At 45.6% G+C, this 21524-nt stretch overlaps 2 protein-coding genes across 7 annotated transcripts; both read left to right on the top strand.

Annotated features, from left to right (window-relative positions):
* The first annotated feature begins 538 nt into the window (after positions 1-538).
* Positions 539-7845, top strand: LOC110070499 (uncharacterized). The gene is made up of 5 exons (XM_020778180.3): positions 539-1211; positions 2070-2181; positions 3533-3615; positions 3811-3937; positions 5537-7845. Exons 1-5 carry the CDS (start codon positions 801-803, stop codon positions 6589-6591), a joined length of 1788 nt encoding a protein of 595 aa, XP_020633839.3. The 5' UTR covers positions 539-800; the 3' UTR covers positions 6592-7845.
* A 1609-nt stretch (positions 7846-9454) lies between these two features.
* Positions 9455-19383, top strand: LOC140703777 (zinc finger protein with KRAB and SCAN domains 1). Of its 6 annotated transcripts, none has more exons than XM_072987466.2 (6): positions 9455-9597; positions 11003-11624; positions 13626-13725; positions 14829-14911; positions 15318-15444; positions 17353-19383. In XM_072987466.2, the coding sequence occupies exons 2-6, from the start codon at positions 11214-11216 to the stop codon at positions 18432-18434; spliced, it is 1803 nt and encodes a 600-aa protein (XP_072843567.2). In that variant the 5' UTR covers positions 9455-9597; positions 11003-11213; the 3' UTR covers positions 18435-19383. The 6 variants fall into 6 exon arrangements, with proteins under 6 accessions (XP_072843567.2, XP_072843566.2, XP_072843563.2 ...); XM_072987465.2 differs by having other exon boundaries at positions 11003-11636; positions 17356-19383; XM_072987462.2 differs by having other exon boundaries at positions 11003-11636.
* The last annotated feature ends 2141 nt before the right edge of the window (positions 19384-21524 follow it).

Genomic DNA, 21524 nt, shown 5'->3' with positions numbered 1-21524 from the left:
CTTGGGAAGAGGGCATTTCAATAGATGTGCCTGGAATAACAAGCTACTTCTGCTGAAGCGCCCTCTTTCACACATCCGACGAAAGGCACAGGAGCCCTGTCCTCCATTTCACGTGGCAACCGCCCTGAGCGAACTGTTAACACTCCTTATTCCGAGAGATAACGAGCTCACGTCCTCCTGTTTGCTTCCCGAAGAGTTAAAGTGAGCGAGTCGCCCTTCCTAGCAAGGCTCCAAAAAGAGGAAGTTCTTTAAGAACATCTACTTCCGGTCCAGCGTCAAATTCGCCTCGGTTTGCTTCCCTACTTCCTTTTTGCCGTTCCCAGCAGGAGAGTAGAGGAACCCCCAACTGATGCATTTTGAATTTCGAAGCGTTTCAACCGACTTCTGATTTTTTAAAAAATATAAATTATGCTGCAACCGTGATTTGGGCTTATTCTAGCAGCCTAAAAAACATCCATTGAAGTAGACGGACCAGCGACTCTGCCAGTTCTTACGTGTTGGTCTGTGGTTGCGTGTTTCTTAGATGAAGGCAATCGCCAACTGTCCCATTTTTTCCCCTTTCTGGATGCTTTTCCATCTCCCTGAATTTGCTGGTTTCGGGACTGCCTCTTTGCCTCGGCCTGCTGGACAAGGGTCTCTTCAAAATGGGAGAGGCCATTAGCTGCATAAGATAAATTGCCCCTGCCCAAAATTTGGCCACCCTATCCTATGCCAAAGGAGAGAAATCGCTTGTGACAGCAGGGGTGGCAACTGGCAGAAGGATCCTTTATATCCTATTAGAGACTTCCCTTGAATTTAAAATGGAGGTAGAAGAATCGGTTGGCCCTGAACCGGCAAAACGTCCTGATGCAGCGGAAGCTAAGGGTGCTGGGGAGTACTGGGAGAAAGGGGCGAGGACGTTCCTTGGTGAGGACAACACCAGTTTGGACATTCAGCGCCAGCACTTTAGACAGCTCCCCTACCAGGAGGCTGAAGGGCCCCGGAAAGTATGCAGGCGGCTCCATGATCTGTGTCACCAGTGGCTGAAGCCAGAGCAACATACAAAGGCTCAGATCCTGGATTTGGTGATCCTGGAGCAGTTCCTCAGCATCCTTCCCCTGGAATTAGGGCGCTGGGTGAGAGAATGTGAGCCGGAGACCAGTTCCCAAGCAGTGGCCCTGGCAGAAGGCTTCCTCCTGAGCCTGGCAGAAGACCAGAAGCAGAGAGATCAGGTGGGAACCTGCTGAAAAGACAAAGATAGCCCTAAGCTCTATCACTGGTTGCCTAGCCTTTATAGAAAATTCTCCAGAGCTGGGATGTCCTAACCTTCCAGTTTAACCACTGAGCCTTGTGGCACGGTGGTTAAACTGCAGTATTGCAGTCAAGACTCTGCTCACAACTTGAGTTCAGTCCCGATGCGCTCAGGTAGCCGGCTCAAGAAGGTTGTCTAAGCCTTCCATCCGTCAGAGGTCGGTAAACTGAGTTCCTAGCTTGCTGCAGTGGCAATGTGTAGCCTGCATAATGAACTTGTAAATCGTCCAGAGAGTGCTTTAAGAGTTATGGGTGGTATATAAGCAGCACACTTTACAGTGGTGCCTCGCTTAACAATTGCCCCGCTCTATGACGAAATCGCTTGACAATTAGGTTTTTGCGATTGCAAAATGATGTTTTAAATGGGTTTTTTGTTTAATGATGATCAGTTCCCTGCTTTGGGAACCGATTTTCACTTTACGACAATCAAAAACAGCTGATTGTCGGTTTTTGAAATGGCCGACGGCTGCTTAAAAAGGCTCCTCGCTGTGTTTTTGGACGGATTCCTCGCTTTACAGGCAGTGAAAATGGCCGCCCCTATGGAGGATCTTCACTGGACAATGAGTTTTCAGCCCATTGGAACGCATTGAGGGGTTTTCAATACATTTCAATGGGCTTTTAAATTTTGCTTTATGACGTTTTTACTCTACAGCGATTTCGCTGGAATGAATTAACGTCATTAAGCGAGGCACCACTGTACTTTTCCCCCTCCATTTGACGGTGCCGTATCTGTCTAACCCTTGACTTGTATGCCTTTCTCTTGGCTGTCTCACATGCAGGGTCTGTTAGCAGGGGCAGCTCTTCATTTCCATGCAGTGGACAATGCTCCAGAGGAGGCAAGAAATCAAACAAGCTCGGGTGGCAGCAAGGTGTTTGGTGATCTCAATGGAGGTAAGTCCTGCTTCATTTCCCTTGCCCATTTATGTTTAAAATCTTCCCTTGCCTTGGTGCTCCTCTGGGGTCTGTCTAAGTCCTTTAGAGAAAAAATAGATTTGAAGCTTTGGAGATACCGTGGTGCCTTGCTTAACGATTGCCTCGTTAAATGATGAAACCGCTATATGATGACTGTTTTCCGATTGCTTTTGCGATCACAAAATGATGTTTTAATAGGCAAAATTCACTTCCCGACGATCGGTTCCCTGCTTCAGGAACCGATTTTTCGCTAAACAATGTTTTTAAAATAGCTGATTGGCAACTTCAAAATGGCCGCCCACTGTGTAAAATGGCTCCCTGCTGTGTTTTTGGACGGATTTCTCGCTTTACAGGCACTGAAAATGGCAGCCCCTATGGAGGATCTTCACTGGACAGTGAGTTTCCAGCCCATTGGAACGCATTGAACGGGTTTTCATTGCGTTTCAATGGGATTTTTTATTTCACTTAACGAGGATTTCGCTCTACAGCGATTTCGCTGGAACGGATTATCCTCATCAAGCGAGACACCACTGTAATGTTGTCTGTCTTTGCTTTAAAGACGACACATTTTAAAATAGCTTTCATGGCTTAAAAGTCCATATTATACTCTACAGAACTAGCTCATTTCTTAAATGCTTTGCAGCCTGCTCTTCTTTATGATGTTAAAACACTGCTGTTCTTTTTACCCTTGATCCTAGAGGGGGAGAGCACTTCCCCACCCCAGCTTCGTCTCTGTCTTGTTTCAAAATATGAGACAGTGCTTGCTCCCTAAGTTTCTTTGGTCCCTTTTTCTTCTTCTTTATTTTGCATGTGTTTCTTGCTTAATTATGTTGGAAACCATTCAGAGAATGCTCTAGCACTATGGGGTGGTGCATAAGTTCAATCATCAATCAATCAATCAATCAATCAATCAATCAATCAATCAATCAATCAATCAATCAATCAGTGTGGTTCATGGGATACCCAGTGTGATGTGGTGGATAGAGTGATGGATTAAGATTCTGGAGATCTAGGTTTCAATTCCCCACTTAGCCATGGGGAAGTGGAATTGGTAAAACAGCTCCTTAAATATCTCACTTACCTTGAAAACCATGTTAGGACCATTATAAGTTGGTTTTGACTTGACAGTATGTAACAAGAACCAAATCAACACTCCGTCAAATGGGTTGGATTTAGTCATGAAAAGATGCCCCTGTGCCACTATTAAATATTCTTGTAGTCCTTAGAGATAAATGACTCTTGAGGGACTTTGGTTCTTTGAAGAAAGAAACAATGCCTGCACATGTATAAATGATGTAACATTTTCATGCCATGTTTGTGTGACTTACAGATGGCGGGAAATCTTTGGCCTCACCTGCTCCGTTATCTGCTCCTAGTGATGAAATGGAAGTAACTTCTGTGAGGTCAGATAAGGTAAGGAGGAATTGTTGGGGAAGTGACAGTAATCCCCCCCCCCCCGGCTGTGCTAATCCCCATCCCCACCTCTGTGAGCCTGACAAAACCCACCCTTCCTGGATTCTGTCAAAGCTGCCCTACTCAAAAAGGTAGAAGTGCGAGCGATGGAAGTCCACTAAAGGTAAGGAAACGGTTTTATTTGTCTGACTTCAGGTTCCGGTGACCTTTGAGGACGTGGCTGTGTGTTTCACAGAGGAGGAGTGGGCGCTGCTGGATCCAGGCCAGAGAACCCTGCAGTGGGAGGTCATGCTGGAGAATTATATGAATCTGAACTATCCCGGTAAGCCTTCTACAAACCCTTCCAAACATCCTGTTTTGCATGCCTGCATGACCTCTGACCTCTATAGGTAGCCCTTCGCTGTCAGAGACAGATTGTCTTAGGATCTCTGATGTCACTTCCTTCTTTTTCCCATTTCCCTTTCAACTCTCTACTGAAGAGGGAAAGTCTTTGTTCCCAAGAAGAGAAGATGGCTGTTAAGTCCCTGCATCTCCACCTTAGTTATCTAGAACCAGGATTCCTATCATCTTACTTACTGGCTGAAATCCAGTAGTAAGTTGCCACTACCCTGTTTCCCTGAAAATAAGACCTGACCTGAAAATAAGCCCTAGTAGGATTTTTCAGGATGCTCGTAATAGAAGCCCTACCCCAAAAATAAGCCCTATTTAAGTGAAACTCCACCCTCCACCCTTGTGCAGCAACCAGAAGAAGATGACATGACTGTATTTGAATGAATATAGATTGTTGTCCATGAAAAAAAATTAAAACATCCCCTGAAAATAAGCTCTAATGCTTTTTTTTTGCAAAAATTGATATAAGACCCTGTCTTAATTTCAGGAAAACATGATAGTTGCCCGCTGGATCAGGGTGGATTCATCAACTCCTTCCCAAGCTCCATTGACGGGAGGGCAACCTGTGGAGGTCATGGGGCCGTGTCTATGAGGGCCACCTACCCCCTGATATTTATTTTTTTTAAACAAAAATGCTTTTTAACTGGAAAAGGCTAATTATGCTCTCTGTAGATAAAAAATGTTTTCTGAAGATTTTTTTTTAAATGAGGGATGTTGGCATTTAAAATATATATATTTTATAAATATATATTTTAAATTGTGGAATGCTGGGAAAAAGCAGGATTGCTAGACGGTATATTGAGATGGATAAGGTAAGGGACATGGTGGCGCTGTGGGCTAAATTGCAGAAGCCTCTGTGCTGCAATGTCAGAAGACCAGCAGTCGTAAGATCGAATGCACGCGACGGAGTGAGCTCCCGTCGCTTGTCCCAGCCCCTTGCCAACCTAGCAGTTCAAAAGCATGCAAGTCCAAGTAGATAAATAGGTACCACCTCAGTGGGAAGGTAACAGCGTTCTGTGTCTAGTCGCGCTGGGTAACGCGACCACGGAAACTGTCTACAGAAAAACACTGGCTCTATGGCTTGGAAATGGGGATCAGCACCGTGCCCTAGAGTCGGACACGATTGGACTAAATGTCAAGGGGAACCTTTACCTTTATATTGAGACCACTGAGAGAGCCACATGTTATCCTTCTCAATCTAGGTCAAAGGAAGGTCAACATATATCAGAGCAGGTCAGAAAGAGAAGAAGGGAAACTGAGAAAGCTCCCCCATCCCTCTTCTTTGCTTCTCTTCAAAGATGCATCTTCATTATTTTTTATTTATTTTATTTATTTATTTGATTTATACCCCGCCTATCTGGTCCGAAAGTGGCACCCACTCCCCTCCAGAAAGTACTTCATGCCAATCAAGGGCTGGGCAGTAGTCTGTTCTGTCTTCCACAATAATGCTTGGAAACCTTGGATTGTTCCATGACTTAAAACTTCATTTCTTCCCGGGGTTCTTGATATTCTTCTCCCCTTCTCATTCTAGCTGATGATGCCTTGGACGATGAGGAAAAAGAAGAATCATGCAGAGTGTCCTTAAAGAAAGCTAGAGATGTTGATAGAACAGAGCAAAGTGAAGCAACAGAGACCGAAGCCGCACGGAAGATGAGAAAAGAATCCTTTTCTTCTGAAGGGGACGATGACATCCAGGATGGCTTGATTCAGGAGGAAATAAATGATGGTGATATGTCCTTTGCATCTGGAAACACTGACCTCCAAGAAGAAGCGATGCTTGAAAGCATCAGCCTGGAAGAAGAGACAAATAAGTGCCGCCTGTGCGGGCAGAGCTCCTGTCAAAAAGCATGCCAGAGGGCATCGAAACGGATTCCCCAGGGACTGAAACTGTACCAGTCCTCGTTCTGTGGAAGGACGTTCGGTAACAGCCAGAGTCACTCAAACCACTTAAAGCGGCACACGGGGGACAAACCATACGAGTGTGCTGTGTGTGGAAGGAAATTCATGTCAAGTTTAGACCTCTGGTTCCATCAGAGACGTTACATATACTCCGACCATATCTACGCTCGGGGGGCGGAAGAGCCTTCCGGCACCTCACAAACACCGGCTGTGATGACAGAACCCTCCTCCCCCTTGAGCTTCTGTGATGGACAGGCAGGAATGATGTCACCTTTTGGCATTTCGCTACAGTGCCGTATGCGTGGTAAGAGCTTCTGTCAAAAAGCACGCCACAGGCCATCGAAACGGATTCCCCGGGGGTTGAAACAATACCGGTGTTCATCCTGTGGAAGGACGTTCGGTAACAGCCAGAGTCACTCAAACCACTTAAAGTGGCACACGGGGTACAAACCATACGGGTATGCCGAGTGCGGAAGGAAGTTCACGTTGAGTTTAGACCTCCGGTCCCATCAGAGAAGTCACGTATACTCCGACCATATGTATGCTCGGGGGGCGGAAAAGCCTTCCGGCGCCTCACAAACACCGGCTGTGATGACGGAACCCACGCAGAGAGAGACGACTGTGATTCTTTCCAACGGACCACGTGTTGTCGTATCACAGAGTGTTCTCCCAAAAGAAATGGCATAGATTGATTTTATGGCCAATTACTCAGCTGTTAACTGCTAGCGGCAGATCCCCACAAGAGCCTCTACAAAATCTAGCAGCCCTTTTGCTGGGTCAATAAAATATTGAAAACAGAAGAGCTTCCAAGTCTAGCAGGGTCCTTCCTGAGGCGGGGATTTGTAGAATTAAAGGCGGCAGAGGGGAAATAGGGAAAAGCTAACAGCTGACAAGATACTATTATGATATCAGGATCTGTATTAAAAGAAATAATTGGCGTGGTGGAGAAACTCTCTAATATAGAACGCCAGACAGAGGGGGAGAGGAGAGGCACGGAAAGGTAGCTACTGGCTGGCAGAAAAATGAGATTGAATTTCTTTAACTTTTTGGGTTCCTATACATTGCCCATCTGGAGAAGATTTTCTCCTCTGTGTAAAGCTGGGAGTCCATACAGCCAATTTCCCAACCTGGCACATTTCAGCTGTACAATTCTGGGTCTAGAACTATAGTTCCCATCACCAGAGCCAGCAAAGCATGATGGGAGTTGTTGTCCCTCTCCCCTGTGTCAGCTCAAAATGTCAAGTTTGGCCTCCAGCTGTAAAGAAGACTCCTATGGATCATGAAATCTTGCATGCTTTTAATATTTTGATGGCCATGAAAAGCTATTATCCATTTTAGTCTTGAGTTTTGGACAAGGGACCCCACGATTTTCTTGTTGGATAATAGGTAACATGAGTGTGTGAGGGGAGAAATCACAGCAGAACTCTGGCATACCATATTTTCCATGTATACGACACCCCCATGTCTAAGATGCCCCCCTTTCTAACCCATAATTTCTTTCTTTGCAAGAAAGTGGAGGGGAAAGCGTGAAATCAAAGCGCTTTGATGATTCCTGCTTTCCCCCTCCACTTTTTGTGATGAAAGTGGAGGGGGAAAAGACTTTCCTCACAGGAAAGTGGAGGGGGAAAGCAGGAATCAAAGCGCTTTGATCCCTTCCCCCTCCTTACTTTTGTGTATAAGATGACTCTCAATTTTTAATCTAAATATTTTAGACAAAAGCATCATCTTATACATGGAAAAATATAAGCACGGTACTTATTCAGGTGACATGATTGAAACACATTCACCTTTTACTTTTCTTTGCATTTTATTTTTCTTAAGTCAACTGTTGCATATCATATCTTTGGCTTTTCTGTTGTTTCCCCTTTATTGACAAGTGCCAAACATTAAGTGTTAGCCTTACAATTTTGTGAGTGATGTTAATAAACTCTTTAAATATGATTCCTATCTTCTCAGATTCCTTTAATGTTCGCAATTTGCAACCTCCGAGTATGCCAGGTATTTGGATGATGTTCATTGTACTCCAGTCCACTTCATTTCAAGGCTTTATGTGATATAATAATGATGTGCCATAAATTCCATTCTGACTTATTTTCAGGCTTTTCCAGGTAGAAAATACAGAGAAGTGGTTTCTGGGAGGGCGGCACTCTGAGACTGTGCATCTTGCCCTAAGGCTACCCAGGCTGGCTATTCTCCCAGGAGGCACAGCGGAGAATCAAACTCCCAACCTTTGGCCCCACAGCCAGATACCTAAACCACTAAGCTATCCAGCAAGCTTCTGTATGTTATAGCATGATCTTTACTAGTTAGGGCTTTAGAATTAAATGACCTATAAAATCCTTCCAATTTTGCCATGGCTCTATGTTGATCAATTAATTTTCATTTTCTTAATAAATTCCAACACTAGGGTCAACATCATCTTTTCACCAGCAATGACTTCCTTCCTTCCTTTTCTATATTCCTCCCTCCCTCCCTTCTTAAGGCAAAACCTTCTTTTTAATTACTGATAATGCCACATGACATAGCAACAACGAAGACAGAATTGTAAAAATTACAGCATTAACTTGTAAGAACAATCAAGCTTGTATTTTTAAAATATTCTCGTTTTCACCACGAAATCCTTGAGATCTTTTGAGAAGTATTTGGCTGGCAACTTTTTTAGAACAAGAATATCGGACTGGGTGGATCTATCTGGATCTGATCCTGCAAGATTTGCCTTGTACAAACTGGGGACGTTTTTACTGCCTTGACTTGTGACATTTCTTGCTTAGTTCAGTTTCATGACAGATCTCTTATGGCTCAACCCTGTTTTTCACCAAGCCTTTTTCTCCCCCACTTCTAATGTTTCTCCCTGTGGCCTGATGAAAAATTCTGAAGGATTGTTCAGTGAATTTATGATTGCTCCTAATCAATCCACGTGTGAATTTTGTTTTAATCCTATAGAGTTCCATATCCACTTCCTTCCAGTTTGGGGTTGCTTTGTAGCATGTGTTGTACCCTGGACACCCACATCTGGTTCTTCACAATAGGATTTCACAGTGGCCAAAAGCCAGCCACTGTAACTTAAACTGAGTAAGGTTAATAATGTCCTCAGTTGCAGTGATTTTTCAGAAGTTAAAATCCTCCCTGGTTTGCCACACACACACACACTATGCTGCACAGAGTATGTCATCAATTCTAGGAAGCATAAATTATGCTGCTGGAGTTCAGCCAGTTCCTCCTATCCAGAAGGGACAGCAGGAAGGACTCAAAGAGGAAGAAAAGTGACTCGATCCGGACCTCCCTGTGTCCGGACCTCCCTGTGGCGGAGGAACTCCACAAACGAGACACAATCTGCTGGAGGTCCAAGAGCCACAACCTCTGGTTGTTGCTTTTCCCCCTCTTCTCATTTTTGGTATCATCTGCTCTGTTCAAGCAGGCTGGAGACCTTGAAGGCATGAACGCTGGCAACAAGACGGTGTTGCGTTGACTTCCTAGAGTGGGGGGGGGGTTAAAGCGAGAGAGGCGAGATTCCTAGAGAGGCCGTTTGGAACCGAGGATTTAAGAACGGAAGCCGCATCCCGCCCCCACCGCCCCACGTGGCTGGGGAAGAAGCGGCTTTGATGGCCGCCGGGAGCTTCTTTGGGTTGCTGATTCCCCCGCCAAGGATCCGGAGAAGGCAGAGTTCAGAAGGATGCTGTGGATGATGCTCAGGTAGGGAAGGGCCAGGGAGGGGGGAGAGAAAACCCTCGAGGAGGGGGTGCTGCAGGTTGGGGGGGCTGCTTTCCCCGAGAATCCCCGTGTGATGATGGTTTCTCCTCTTTGGTGCAAAGCTAGGAAGCCTACACAGCCACGGTCTCCCACCCCAGCACACTCTGAAGCTCCCATTCCATGCCCACAACTACAATTCCCATCCCCAGAGCCAGTAGGGGGGTGATGGGAGATGTAGTCCCTCTGACCCGGAGCCTGAGGCAGGCTTAACTGCTGATTAGATAATAATAACCTTAGAGAGTACGTGGCTTAATAAGAAGCCTTAGGTCCTCTTTTTAGGAGGAAGGCAGGGTAAAGAAATATATTTGAAATACTGTAAATAAATAAAAATGAGCTATTTTCGTGCAGCCTTTAAGTATTTTGTGCCTTTCTGATTGGTCGAATAAAGGCAGAAACTTAAAATGACTTTTAGAAGGGATTTCTATTTGTATTTTGTCACACTTTTATCCCATTTTTCTTCCGGGGGACTGAAGGTGGGCGGTGCAGCTCTCCACCGCCTTGTCTTCACAACCATCCTTGTGTGAGGTAGACTAGGCTGAGAGAGGAGGCAGAGGAATAAATAACCCCAGGTAGGTCATCCAGTGAATGTCATGGTCTGGTGGAAATTTGAACTCGAGTCTCCCCAACTTCATTGAGACGTAAGGGCATTCCATGTCTAGTCGCGCTGGCTACACGACCACGGAAACTGTCTATGGACAAACACTGGCACTGCGACTTGGAAACGGGGATGAGCAACACGCCCTAGAGTCGGACACGACTGGACTAAATCTCAAGGGGAACCGTTACCTTTACTTACCTCCCAACTTCTAACCAGGGATATCAGTCCGTCACAGATGTTGCCATCCTTGGGTCCCCAGAGGTTCTTGGACTATAACTCCCAGAAATCCTGGCCAGCACAGCTAATGGTGAAGGCTTCTGGGCATTGTAGTTCAAGAACGCCTGGGGACCTAACGTTGGGAATCACCGCTCTACAAGGAAAATAAAAGGTGAGGATTGCCAAGGTCAAATCTATGAGACTTGAACAAACTCCTCAGAGCACTATAAGATTTTTATAACACATCCTGCATTGATAGTTTGTGACGGACACCCTGAATTGGTTTGTATGAGAATCGGTTTCAGTCTGGCTTGCCGTGAGGGATACATGGACCAAGCCAAGGGGTTTTTGTGAGGAGAAGAGAGGGAGGCAAAGTAGAAGGGGAAGAGTGGGGCAGCCCTCAAGATGGTGTGTATACATGACCCAGGTCAGGGGTTTGGCTGGCATATCTTTAGCAGAGGAACACCCCTGGGAACTCAAAACTCTGTCTCCGGTTTCCTTCAGAGTCTCTCTGTTCATCTCTTTTGCTTTTAGGAGGAAAGCAAGTATCGCTCATCCAGTTTTCCTTCTAAAGCTTCCTTCTGCTTGACGTATGTTATTGTCCCATTGGTCAAAAAAACCCTCCTTGGCTTTGCTGGATTTGTTCACCCTCTTTAAATCACAACGTTCCTGGTTTGAAGGAAGGGCGTGTAGCAGCAGAACGAGGGGATTCTTCCATTTTCTCAGCGTCTGAGCGGGACTGAAGATGGAAGAACCTGACGCGGCAGCTTCTGGGGCCGGAAGGAGCCTCCTGGACATCCAGGCTGGAGACAAGACGGAGTTCTGTGAAAGAACAGTGGGGAAAATTCAGGATGAGGACGGCCTCGGTGCAATTGCACAGTGCCAGCGTTTCAGGCGGTTCTGCTACCAGGAGGATGTGGGGCCTCGGGAAGTTTGCAGCCGACTCCACCATCTCTGCCGTCAGTGGCTGAAGCCGGAGCGACACACCAAGGCTCAGATCTTGGACTTGGTGATCCTGGAGCAGTTTCTGACCATCCTTCCCCTGGAACTTGGGCGTTGGGTGAGAGAATGCCAGCCAGAGACCAGTTCCCAAGCAGTGGCCCTGGCAGAAGGCTACCTCCTGAGCCGAGCAGAGGACCAGGAGAAAGAGCAGCGGGTGAGAAGACAGGTCCGTAGGAGCCAAAATGTGAATTATGAGGCCCTAAAACGGTGATGTAGACCTGAGTGCAGACTAGCTTCAGTCGCCCAAGTACTGGTGGCATCTTGAGATGGTTTTCAGGTGGACATAAGAGATGTGGGGTTTTTTTGGTCAAGCCACATACTTCCTGGTGTGTAAGAGACTTCCATTTCATTGGGTGTGTAATTTGTGAATTCTTAGAGCATGGGAATTTAGGTTCTGCCTACAACTCCCAGAATTTGCCGGATAACATGGTCCTCCTGGGGAATTCTAGGAGCTGTAGTCCAAAAAAGGTTTCTTTCTGACATTCTGCCCCAAATTATTTCAGCTCCTAATTTTATACTCAAAAGTCAGCGTGGATAGAGCGTTGGACGGGGACTCAGGAGACTTGGGTTCAAATCTCATCTTGGCTGTTCAGACTCGGGCCGTGTATGTGTGTGGGAAAGAAACGATTCCTTGAGCAGCTCACATACCTTGGAACCCGCATTTGTTTTTGTTATGTGCCGTTAAGTCATTCCACGGGGGCTCTATGAATGAGCACTCTCCAAATTGCCCTGTCCTCGGCAACCCTTCTTAGTTCTTGTAAATGCAAGTCTGTGGCTTCCTTTAGGGAATTCATTCATCTCATATTTGTTCTTCCTCTTTTCCTGCTGCCTTCCCCTTTTCCCAGCATGAGGGTCTTTCCCAGGGAATCCTGCCTTCTCATGATGTGCCCAAAGTAGGACAGCCTCGGTTTCAACATTTTTGCCTCCAGAGAGAGTTCAGGCTTGATTTGTATTTAGGACCCACTTGTTTGTCTTTCTGGCAGTCCAGGATATATCTGCAAAACTCTCCTCAAACACCACATTTCGAATTATTATTATTATTTTCCTGGCAGCCCCTGAGGGTCACCCTAAAATTGGGAATGCCTTGATGGTATGGAACAACCCTTTTATCTTTTTATTTTTTTAATAGCACTTCTGCTTCCGGTTTTTATTGCTGGTTATCCTTTGGGGGCACTATTTTGGCCCTTTTAGTGTTTGATTATCATCTTATTGTTCTTTCTGGCAATAGACAATGTGAGGAAAGGATCCTAGCTCTCAGGGGAGAACCTGGGGAGAAAAAAGGGAAGTCTTAGAACTTGTTCCAGGGAAGCCTGGGTGATGCAGAATTAAAAATAATAAATAATTTTAAAAAAACCTACAACAGTCACTCTTCCCACACGTAGTGTCCTTCGAGGCCTGAGTATATTTAATAGAATGAAAAACCACAAAAAGAAAAGGTGAGAACAGAGTGTCTGACAGGAAATTATGACAGATGCTTTTTTTTCTTTGTAGGTCTTATATTTGGCCTTCTATTTCTGTCTAGCCGGGTAGGTGGGGCTCGTCAGCCATGGAAGGCAGCCCATCTAGGAGAAGGAAAACTCTGATTTCAAACCTCCACTGCCTTGTGGCTATATCCACTCATGGAAAAGGCTTCAGGAGTTAACCTCGAGGCAAAATCCGGAGCTGGAGTCCCGAAGGCAGTATGTGTCGTTCTGCCAACTCCTGCGACATTGCTGGAACCAGTTGTATTGGCTCTTGCCTTTCCATTGGATCATTTCAGCAATGTGGAGAGGGGGGATCTGCTGCTTGGGTAACAGCCTATCCTCCACATTACCTTACCCGGGCTTCATGTTCTGGAGAGGACATTCCTCGATTCAGAGCATGTTACCATAGTCTCTTGAGACTGAAGGATGCCTATGATTTCTGTCTAGTGTGCTCTTTCCTTGTTTCTGTTTTGTTTGCTCTGATTTCAGTCCACTGCAATTGCGGTGTTGTTATTTTTAATCCGGATGGAAGGACATAGTTTGTGGGCGGCCCCTGAACATACGGCCTCCCAGAGCACCCACCTCCATGACTGTATCTGTTGTTCCTTAATTCCGTGGAATCCTGTGCAATTCTGAAACACACCTCTTTGCTTCTATTTATTGGAATTTTTAACCTGTATTTTTACCTCCAGGGCCTACTGACAGGAGCTGCTTTTGAGGCACAAGAAGCTCAACAAAGCCTGTCCTTCAAGTGTATTCTGCAGGATTCTCTTGTAGGCGCCTCCTTGCCAGGTAAGGTTGTAGAGGGGGGGGATATTTCACCTTGACTTGACTTGCCTCACCCAGTGCTTTAAAACCTGGGAGCCCTTTTACATTTCCCTTGAGACTGTGGCTGAAATTCTGTTGTGTAAGTTACACCTGCTGTCATTAGTAGGGGAAGATTGTCAATAATCAACAACTTCCTCATTCTGTCCTGCAGCTTCTTCAACTCACAAGTAATCTGTTCCATTGCATTGAAGCTATGAGAACCATGGAATGGAAAGAGGGTGTGTTATCACTCCCTGCCAGTAATATCATTTTCTGGCTGAGATTTTTTGTAGTTAAAGACTTCCTCCTCCTATCCTGTGTCTCCCATTGCTTCCATGCAGTGAAAGGGATTACTTGGGATTCAGAGAAGCCACAAAACAGAAGGAGGAAGTTTTTAATTGCTACACTTCTCTCCCTGCTACTGACATCATTACCCTTCCACAAATATAACATACACAACAGGATTTTGACCTGTGTGAGTGATGTGCTTGTATTTTGCTGTTTGAACCACTGTTGATGCTTCCAGTGTGGAGGGGATAATGGTCAGAGTAAGTGAAGAATTTACAGGCAGCCAGCTTATTATTGTTACAACAGCAAGTATTAATTGCACTGCACGCTGGACAGGGAACCAATTGTATTTGTCTTCAGTGTGGAAGGGATTGTCACTCTCGAATTGGCCTTCTCAGCCTCACTAGACACTGTTCCAAGTCCTCCATACAGAGCATGTTGAGACTGAAGGATGCCTACACACATGTTATTAACCAAAAGGAAAGAACATTTCAGAGGAGTATTACCTAGTCCCCTCTAGTGGCCAATTCTGATATTGCATGCTGGAAATATTTATAGTCCTTTACCAAGAATAGACTCTTCCAAATCCCTGACTGGCAGAATGTAAACAAAATGATACTTCTGCAGCTGTATTTGAGGTCCAGACTATCACTCTGAATTGTGCAAAGAGCCAATATGGTAGGTAGGGGGTTGTATGCCATTGTATACAAGATGGAGCTGGGTGTGGGTTGTGTAAAATGAAATGCATATCTCTGTATGGAAGGTGCAGTATTATCGTGCTACACTGGTGTCACATACAGGTGGTGGAAAGACGCGGGCAGTGCCCACGGAGATGCCTCTTCTTGGTGGTGGATTGGAAGTCGCTTCTGCGCAACCAGATCAGGTAGATCAGTTGCTGGGGAGGTGGCTTGTGGATTCCCTGAATGTCCCTCGGTGTCCCTTTGTATCTCCAAGAATCTCTGAGAATCTGCTTCTTCTCCTTTCCCCTTTTTCCAAAACTACCCCATGAGAACTCTGAATTCTCTCAGTCAAAACTTCCATTTCTGTAGCCATCTCGCCTTTCCTGACTTTTTGTGAGGGCCGCAGTGGAGGACTGTATATAGAGCATCAGACAATCCTCCCTTGATCATATAAACACACAACGGGGTGGGGGTCGGGCCCCGCAGACCCTCTCCTAAGTATTTCATACACCTCAAAAACTCTGTGAGGGTCCTCATAATTCAGACACGATTGTCTGGTAAAGAACAACCACAATCTATGAGGATAAAATGTGAGTCTTCTTTCCTCAGGCTCCAGTGAGCTTTGAAGACGTGGCTGTATGTTTCTCTGAGGAGGAGTGGGCGCTGCTGAATCCAGGCCAAAGGACCCTACAGTACGAGGTTGTGGCAGAGAATTATGCAAACCTGAACTCTGTGGGTAAGGCTCCTTTCTTTCCGTGGGTCTGAGAAAGTAGGTGGTAATCCACAAAAAATCTCCCCCTAAAATATACCTCCCATCAATCTCTATGGCCAAGTGGGGGATTCGAACCCAAGTCTCCTGAATCTTAAGAGTCCAGCGCTCTATCAACTTTACCACACTGGCTCTTGATTGTAGAATTAGGAGGCTGAAATTAGGTTTTTGTTTCTTTTCTGTTTTTCTTCTGTTTTCAATATTCTTGCTGAATCAGACTGACATGGCTTCATCTTTGAAAACTTGAACCCAAGCGTTTAAAAGTTTTAAATCTGGATAAGAGGAGGATCTTTTTTTCCTTTTGGGGATAATACAGTAGAACTCAGCTTTTGTGTTTACATGGTGCAGAAGTTAAGGTACAAGGTGGGTGCACCTGTGTGCCTCAGCTTTGAATCAAAAGAGGTGTTAATCTGTAGTCAGAATTTCCTGATTTTGGGCGGAGGAGGGGGAATATAATTTCAGCTCTATTACTGTAAGCCAAATGTTTTTTTTAAAAATGTGTTTGAGGTATAAAATAATGCTTTATCTGGAAAGGAAGCTGGGAAGACCAATCTCTAGGCTACGTATGTAGCTCGCTAGCAAAGGAGGTGAAGTAAATATGAGAGTGTGGGGCTTGTTCTACCGCACGAAATAGCAACGTTGTCAGCTGAGCCACCAGGTTTGAGCTGTTATGAAAGGAGAGCAAAATATTTACTGTTATTGCTGCAGAATCACAGCCAGTCAGACTGGACACTACTGGATGGGTGAACAACTGGAACAGGTATCAGCCAACTCTCTCCTGTTTCTTGAGAGAGCAAGCTGGGGGGAACCATGGCCAGTAATCCTAATAAGAACGTACACCAGTGAAACTTTAGTGGTGTGACTTCTAGAGCATTGTTTGCCAACCTGGGGGGGGGGGTTGTGACCCTCAAAGGGGTCGCAAAGTGTTTTCAGGGAGTCACTGATCACCTTCATCAAATAATTCCTTGATCTTTTGGGATATTAAAGTTAGCGTTTATGTATATGTAAGAGTAACAGGCGCTTTTGGGGGAGAAAGTAGCCTCTGCTTTTTGAGAACTCATAACCAGGGCTATTTTTGAATGAATGAATGAATGAATGAATGAATGAATGAATGAATGAATGAATGAATGAATGAATGAATGAATGAATGAATGAATGAATGAATGAAAGGAGGCTGAGCAGCATTAGCAGCATCCGCAGTGCCACCATATTGGGGAACAATGACAACAGCCTACTTATGCAAATGTGGCGGGGAGGTCACAGGTTACATAGCTATTATACAAAGGGGTCATGACTTGAACAAGGTTGGGAGCCACTGTTCGTTCTAGAGGCTAAGCTACTTCAAGTCTAGCTATTTCCAGAAGAAATCTCTTTAGACATTTTCAATTCCATGTTGAGTTGTGCAACTCACCTCTTCACTTGAGGTGACTTGTCTCTGAAAATTACACTTTTGGGTTAACCAACCGGATTTTGGGCAGTGAATGCACTAAGCCTTAGAATAAATAAAGAAAAGTAAATACGACCAGAGAGCCATTGGCTGAAATCCTGTTGCTTAGCATAGTGACTTATAAGTAGAGTAGGCCTATTGAATCAGTGGAACATATGGAGGAGTTGACTCACCAAATCCCCATGGATTCACTGGGCCTACCCTAGTGGCTTACTATCCTTTGCAACAGGATTTCAGCCACTGTGTACATCCACATTTTTCTAAACCACAGAGTTCTATACAGCTTAAGAGAATTGAGAACTTTGTTGTAGTTACCTGCTTCAAATCTAATCTTCTACAGTTCTTTGATGCTTATCAACTGTTTGCACCCTGACAATGAAGCTTCCTTTTTCCCTCACCAATTTATCATCTGTTTTGCTCTATTCCAGCAGACGATATGTGGAAGAGCAGAAAAGAAGAAGCTCTGCATGGAGATTTACAAAGAATTAGCTATCCAGAAGAGGAAGAACTGAAGAGAACCATGGAAACCAAAGCTGAAGAGAAGCGGAAGGATAGGTTTTTGATTACTGAAGGTGGTGCCATTCATGAAACAAGAGTCCAAGGAATGGCACACACAGACAGCATTTCCTTTCTACCTCAAGGACAAATACCCTTAGATGAATTACAGATCCAAGAAAATAAAAAAGTTAAGTGTGAGGTATGTGGGAAAAGCATTAGTAAACCACATATGAGTATACATAAACAAATCCACACAGGGGAGAAGCCATATGAATGTTCAAGTTGTGGAAAGGGCTTCAGGCGGAGGGAATACCTCAAGGCGCATCAAAGTGTACACACGGAGGAGAAAGCATACAAGTGTGTGGAGTGCGGAAAGGATTTCAAATATAAGAAAAATATGACATTACATCAGAAACTACATACCTGGAAGAAATTATGGGAGTCTTCGGAGTGTGGCTCCGGCGAAGGCCTTCTGCTGCATTGTAGCACCGGTGCATATGAGAAACCATTTCCATGTCCGTACTGTGGAAAGCGCTTCAACCGAACCGCAGACGTCAGAATGCATCAAAGAATCCACACAGGGGAGAAACCGTACAAGTGCTTGTTGTGTGGAAAGAATTTCACCCACAGTGCAAGCCTCAGTTCCCATAAAATAATGCACACAGAAGACAAGCCGTTTAGGTGCTCTGAGTGCGGAAAGAGCTTCCGTCGTAATAGCTCTCTTACCATCCATCAGAGACTTCACACAGGGGAGAAGCCCTTCAACTGTTCATTGTGTGGAAAGAGCTTCAGCCACCGAAGAAGCTACTCTCTCCACCTGAAAGTGCACACAGGGGAGAAACCGTTTACATGCACAGACTGTGGGAAAGGCTTCATAGAGCTTTCGTACCTTAAAACCCATCAAAGAATCCACACGGGGGAGAAACCGTACACATGCTCACCGTGTGGGAAGAGTTTCAGGTGGCGCAAATGCTTCAGATTACATAAAAAGTCCTGTGAATCTGAGAAATAACAGGATTGTGGATGGAATAGATCCCTAGAATTCCTGTTATGCAGTTCTGTGTGTAATTCATGTATACATTACTGAAACAGCGACGCCTGCATTGGCTTGGGCATGTTGTGAGAATGGCTGAGAGTCGGATTCAAAAAGATCTCCCGTATGCAGAATTAGTGCAGGGAAAGTGCCTCAGGGGGAGACCACAGCTGCGATACAAGGATATCTGCAAGCAGGATCTGAAGGCCTTCAGAATGGACCTCAACAGATGGCAAACCTTGACATCTGAGCGTTCAGCCTGGAGGCAGGTGATGCATCATGGCCTCTCCCAATTTGAAGGAACCCTTGTCCAGCAGGCCGAGGCAAAGAGGCAGTCGCAAAACCAGCAAAACCAGGGAGCCGGACAGGGGACAGCTTGTATTTGCCTTCAGTGTGGAAGGGATTGTCACTCTCGAATTGGCCTTCACTAGATGCTGTTCTAAGTGCTCTTCAGAGCATGTTACCATAGTCTCTCGAGACTGAAGGATGCATACTTGTGTGATGATTTCATCAGCCGAAAATCGCTACTGAGGAAAGACAAATTGCTGCTGATTTTGGTGATTTCAGAGTGCATCTAGCGTGTATACAGTTTGATGATGTCTCATACATCCCAAAATTGCCTCAAACCTTTAATGCTGTTTTCTAGAAATGTAAGATTAATTCCAGCTGACATAGCTCAGCAGACTGGACTCCAGGCTATGAACTCAAGATCTGGGCCTGCCACCAGTGCTGTCTTGAGCAAGCTACGTGGTGGTCCCAAAGTGTTGGTCCCACCAGAAAGGAGGCAGCCACTTCTAAGTACTTCGTAACCAAATAATCTGGGATGGGTTGCCCTAAATCAGATCACCTTCATGGCACATAGTAAAAATTAATTAAAAAAAAAACTTTTGATAGCAAGGTTTCTTCATTAAACATCCATCGAAACATACATCCTTCCTCGTTATGTTTCATTGCTTTTCACCTTCCACCAAACCGAAGTGTGTCCTCATCCATGGAAGAAGCAACCAGGTGGGAAAAATTGCCAAACTGAACTGGCTGCAGTATCTGCAGGGAATCGGTTCCAAGTCCCCCCCCCCCCCGGTGGATGCTGAAAACAGTGGATAAGTGACGCACTTTCTTCCAGTTTGTCTAGTGTCCATGCATGATGGAGCGAGGGAACCCTGGGCCAGTTTGCCAAACAACTGGGTTTCTGGCCCCCCTGTCTACAAGGGAGCCTTTCCTGAAACCAGCAACCACCTGCCACAGCATCTCCATTTCACCAGAAGCTGCTTTCCTTTAAGACAACAGACCCCCAAGTCCATTTCCCTTAAGCCAGCAGTCCCCAACCATTTTGGGGCCGCGGACCGCCTGGGGGGAGTGAGCTCCATGAGTGTCACACCGGTGTGGTGTGTGTTGCACATGTGCGTGAGCGTAGCACATCCCCTGCAGGTGTGACACGCCCCCTTTAGGCGTGACATGCCCACCACGGGTGCGACACGCACCCCCGTGTGAGCGTGACATGCCCCCCACGTGCGTGTGGGGGGAATGGAGATCCATATCTGCGGTCCAGTTCTGGCAAGCCAACGGACCAGCACTGGGCCAAGGACGGGGGTTGACAACCCCTGCCTTAAGCCACCTATATCTAGAATAGTCTCTTGTTCCATCTGGTGCCCAGTCCTGGTAATACACCTCAGGAGTGTGTATTTTGGGTTTCACCATATATCACTTGTTTTTAATATACAGTGGTGCCAGCGAAATTGCTGTAGAACGAAAACATAATGCGAAAATAAAAAGCCCATTGAAACGCATTAAAACCCATTTAATGCGTTCCAGTGGGCTAAAAACTCACCGTCCAGCGAAGATCCTCCATAGGGCGGCCATTTTCGGTGGCTGTCTTGCGAGGAATCTGTCCCAGAAAACAGCGGGGAGCGATTTTGTTTACCCAGTGACCATTTTGAAACCACTGATCAGCTGGAGGGAAATCGTCGTTTTGCGAAGAATTGGTTCCCGAAGCAGGGAACCGATCATCACAAAGCGAAAAAAAAACCCATTCAGACCATTGTTTTGCGATCACAATTGCGATTGCAAAAAGATCATCGTAATGCAGTTTTGTCGTAATGCGGGGCAATCGTAAAGTGAGGCACCACTGTATTGGAGGTCTAATAAAAGTATTAGCTGGATAGCTCAATGATTTAGGCTGGGAGACCAATTCCCCACTGGTTCACTTGAGAGAAGAGCCAGCCTGTGTGGACCTGGGCAAGCTGCTTTGCTTTGCTGGACTCTCAGCCATCATTCCTTTGTGACTTAACCGTCTGACCCGGGGACAGCCAGAGGACTGAACTGGCCCTTGCCGACCTACAAGCAGGATGTCCTTGAGAGAGGCCACCCCTCTCCTCTTTTCTACACGGTAGAGATGCCCCCTGTGGTGTAGTGGATAGAGTGATGGACTAGGACTCTGGAGAACAGGGTTCAAATCCTTAATCAAGCCATGGGAACTGACTGGGAGAGTGGTAAGATCACTCCTTAAATATCTCACCTTGAAAATCCTGTTAGGGTTGCTCTAAGTTGGTTCCGACTCGACAAGCATGCAACAACAACGGAGCTACCACAGGTGCTGATAACAGAGAGGCGTCCAATAAACAGGAGTCTGGAGAAGTATTCAGAAGCCTATTCCTCCCTGAGGAGTAGTCTGAAAAGGTACAGCATCAGATTCTTGTTGCCTTCCTTAAATCTGAGGCGAATGAGACATTTATTTATTTATTGGATTTTTACCCCGCCCCTCTAGACCATGTCTACTCGGGGCGGCTTACATAGATAAAAACAGAACAATATAAAATATATAAAATCATAAAATTACAATTATAACAATTGATTCGAAGCAAACATTACCAAGATGGCATGAATCAAAAGAAAGAGAAATAAGAATCACTTAATTGACTTGAGGGAAGGCCTGCTTGAATAGCCAAGTTTTCAGCTGGCTTTTGAAAACACCCAGCCAGGGTGCCAGCCGAATTTCGGTTGGGAGGCTGACATATTAAAAAGACTGAAGGCAGTGCAGCTCCCTTGGGTCACCCTAGGCTACGCCAACCC

Source organism: Pogona vitticeps, chromosome 2, assembly GCF_051106095.1.
Source record: "Pogona vitticeps strain Pit_001003342236 chromosome 2, PviZW2.1, whole genome shotgun sequence".
Classification (NCBI taxonomy): Eukaryota; Metazoa; Chordata; class Lepidosauria; order Squamata; family Agamidae; genus Pogona; species Pogona vitticeps.
Note: the sequence above shows the minus strand (reverse complement) of the source record. Positions and strands in the feature narration are given on the sequence as shown.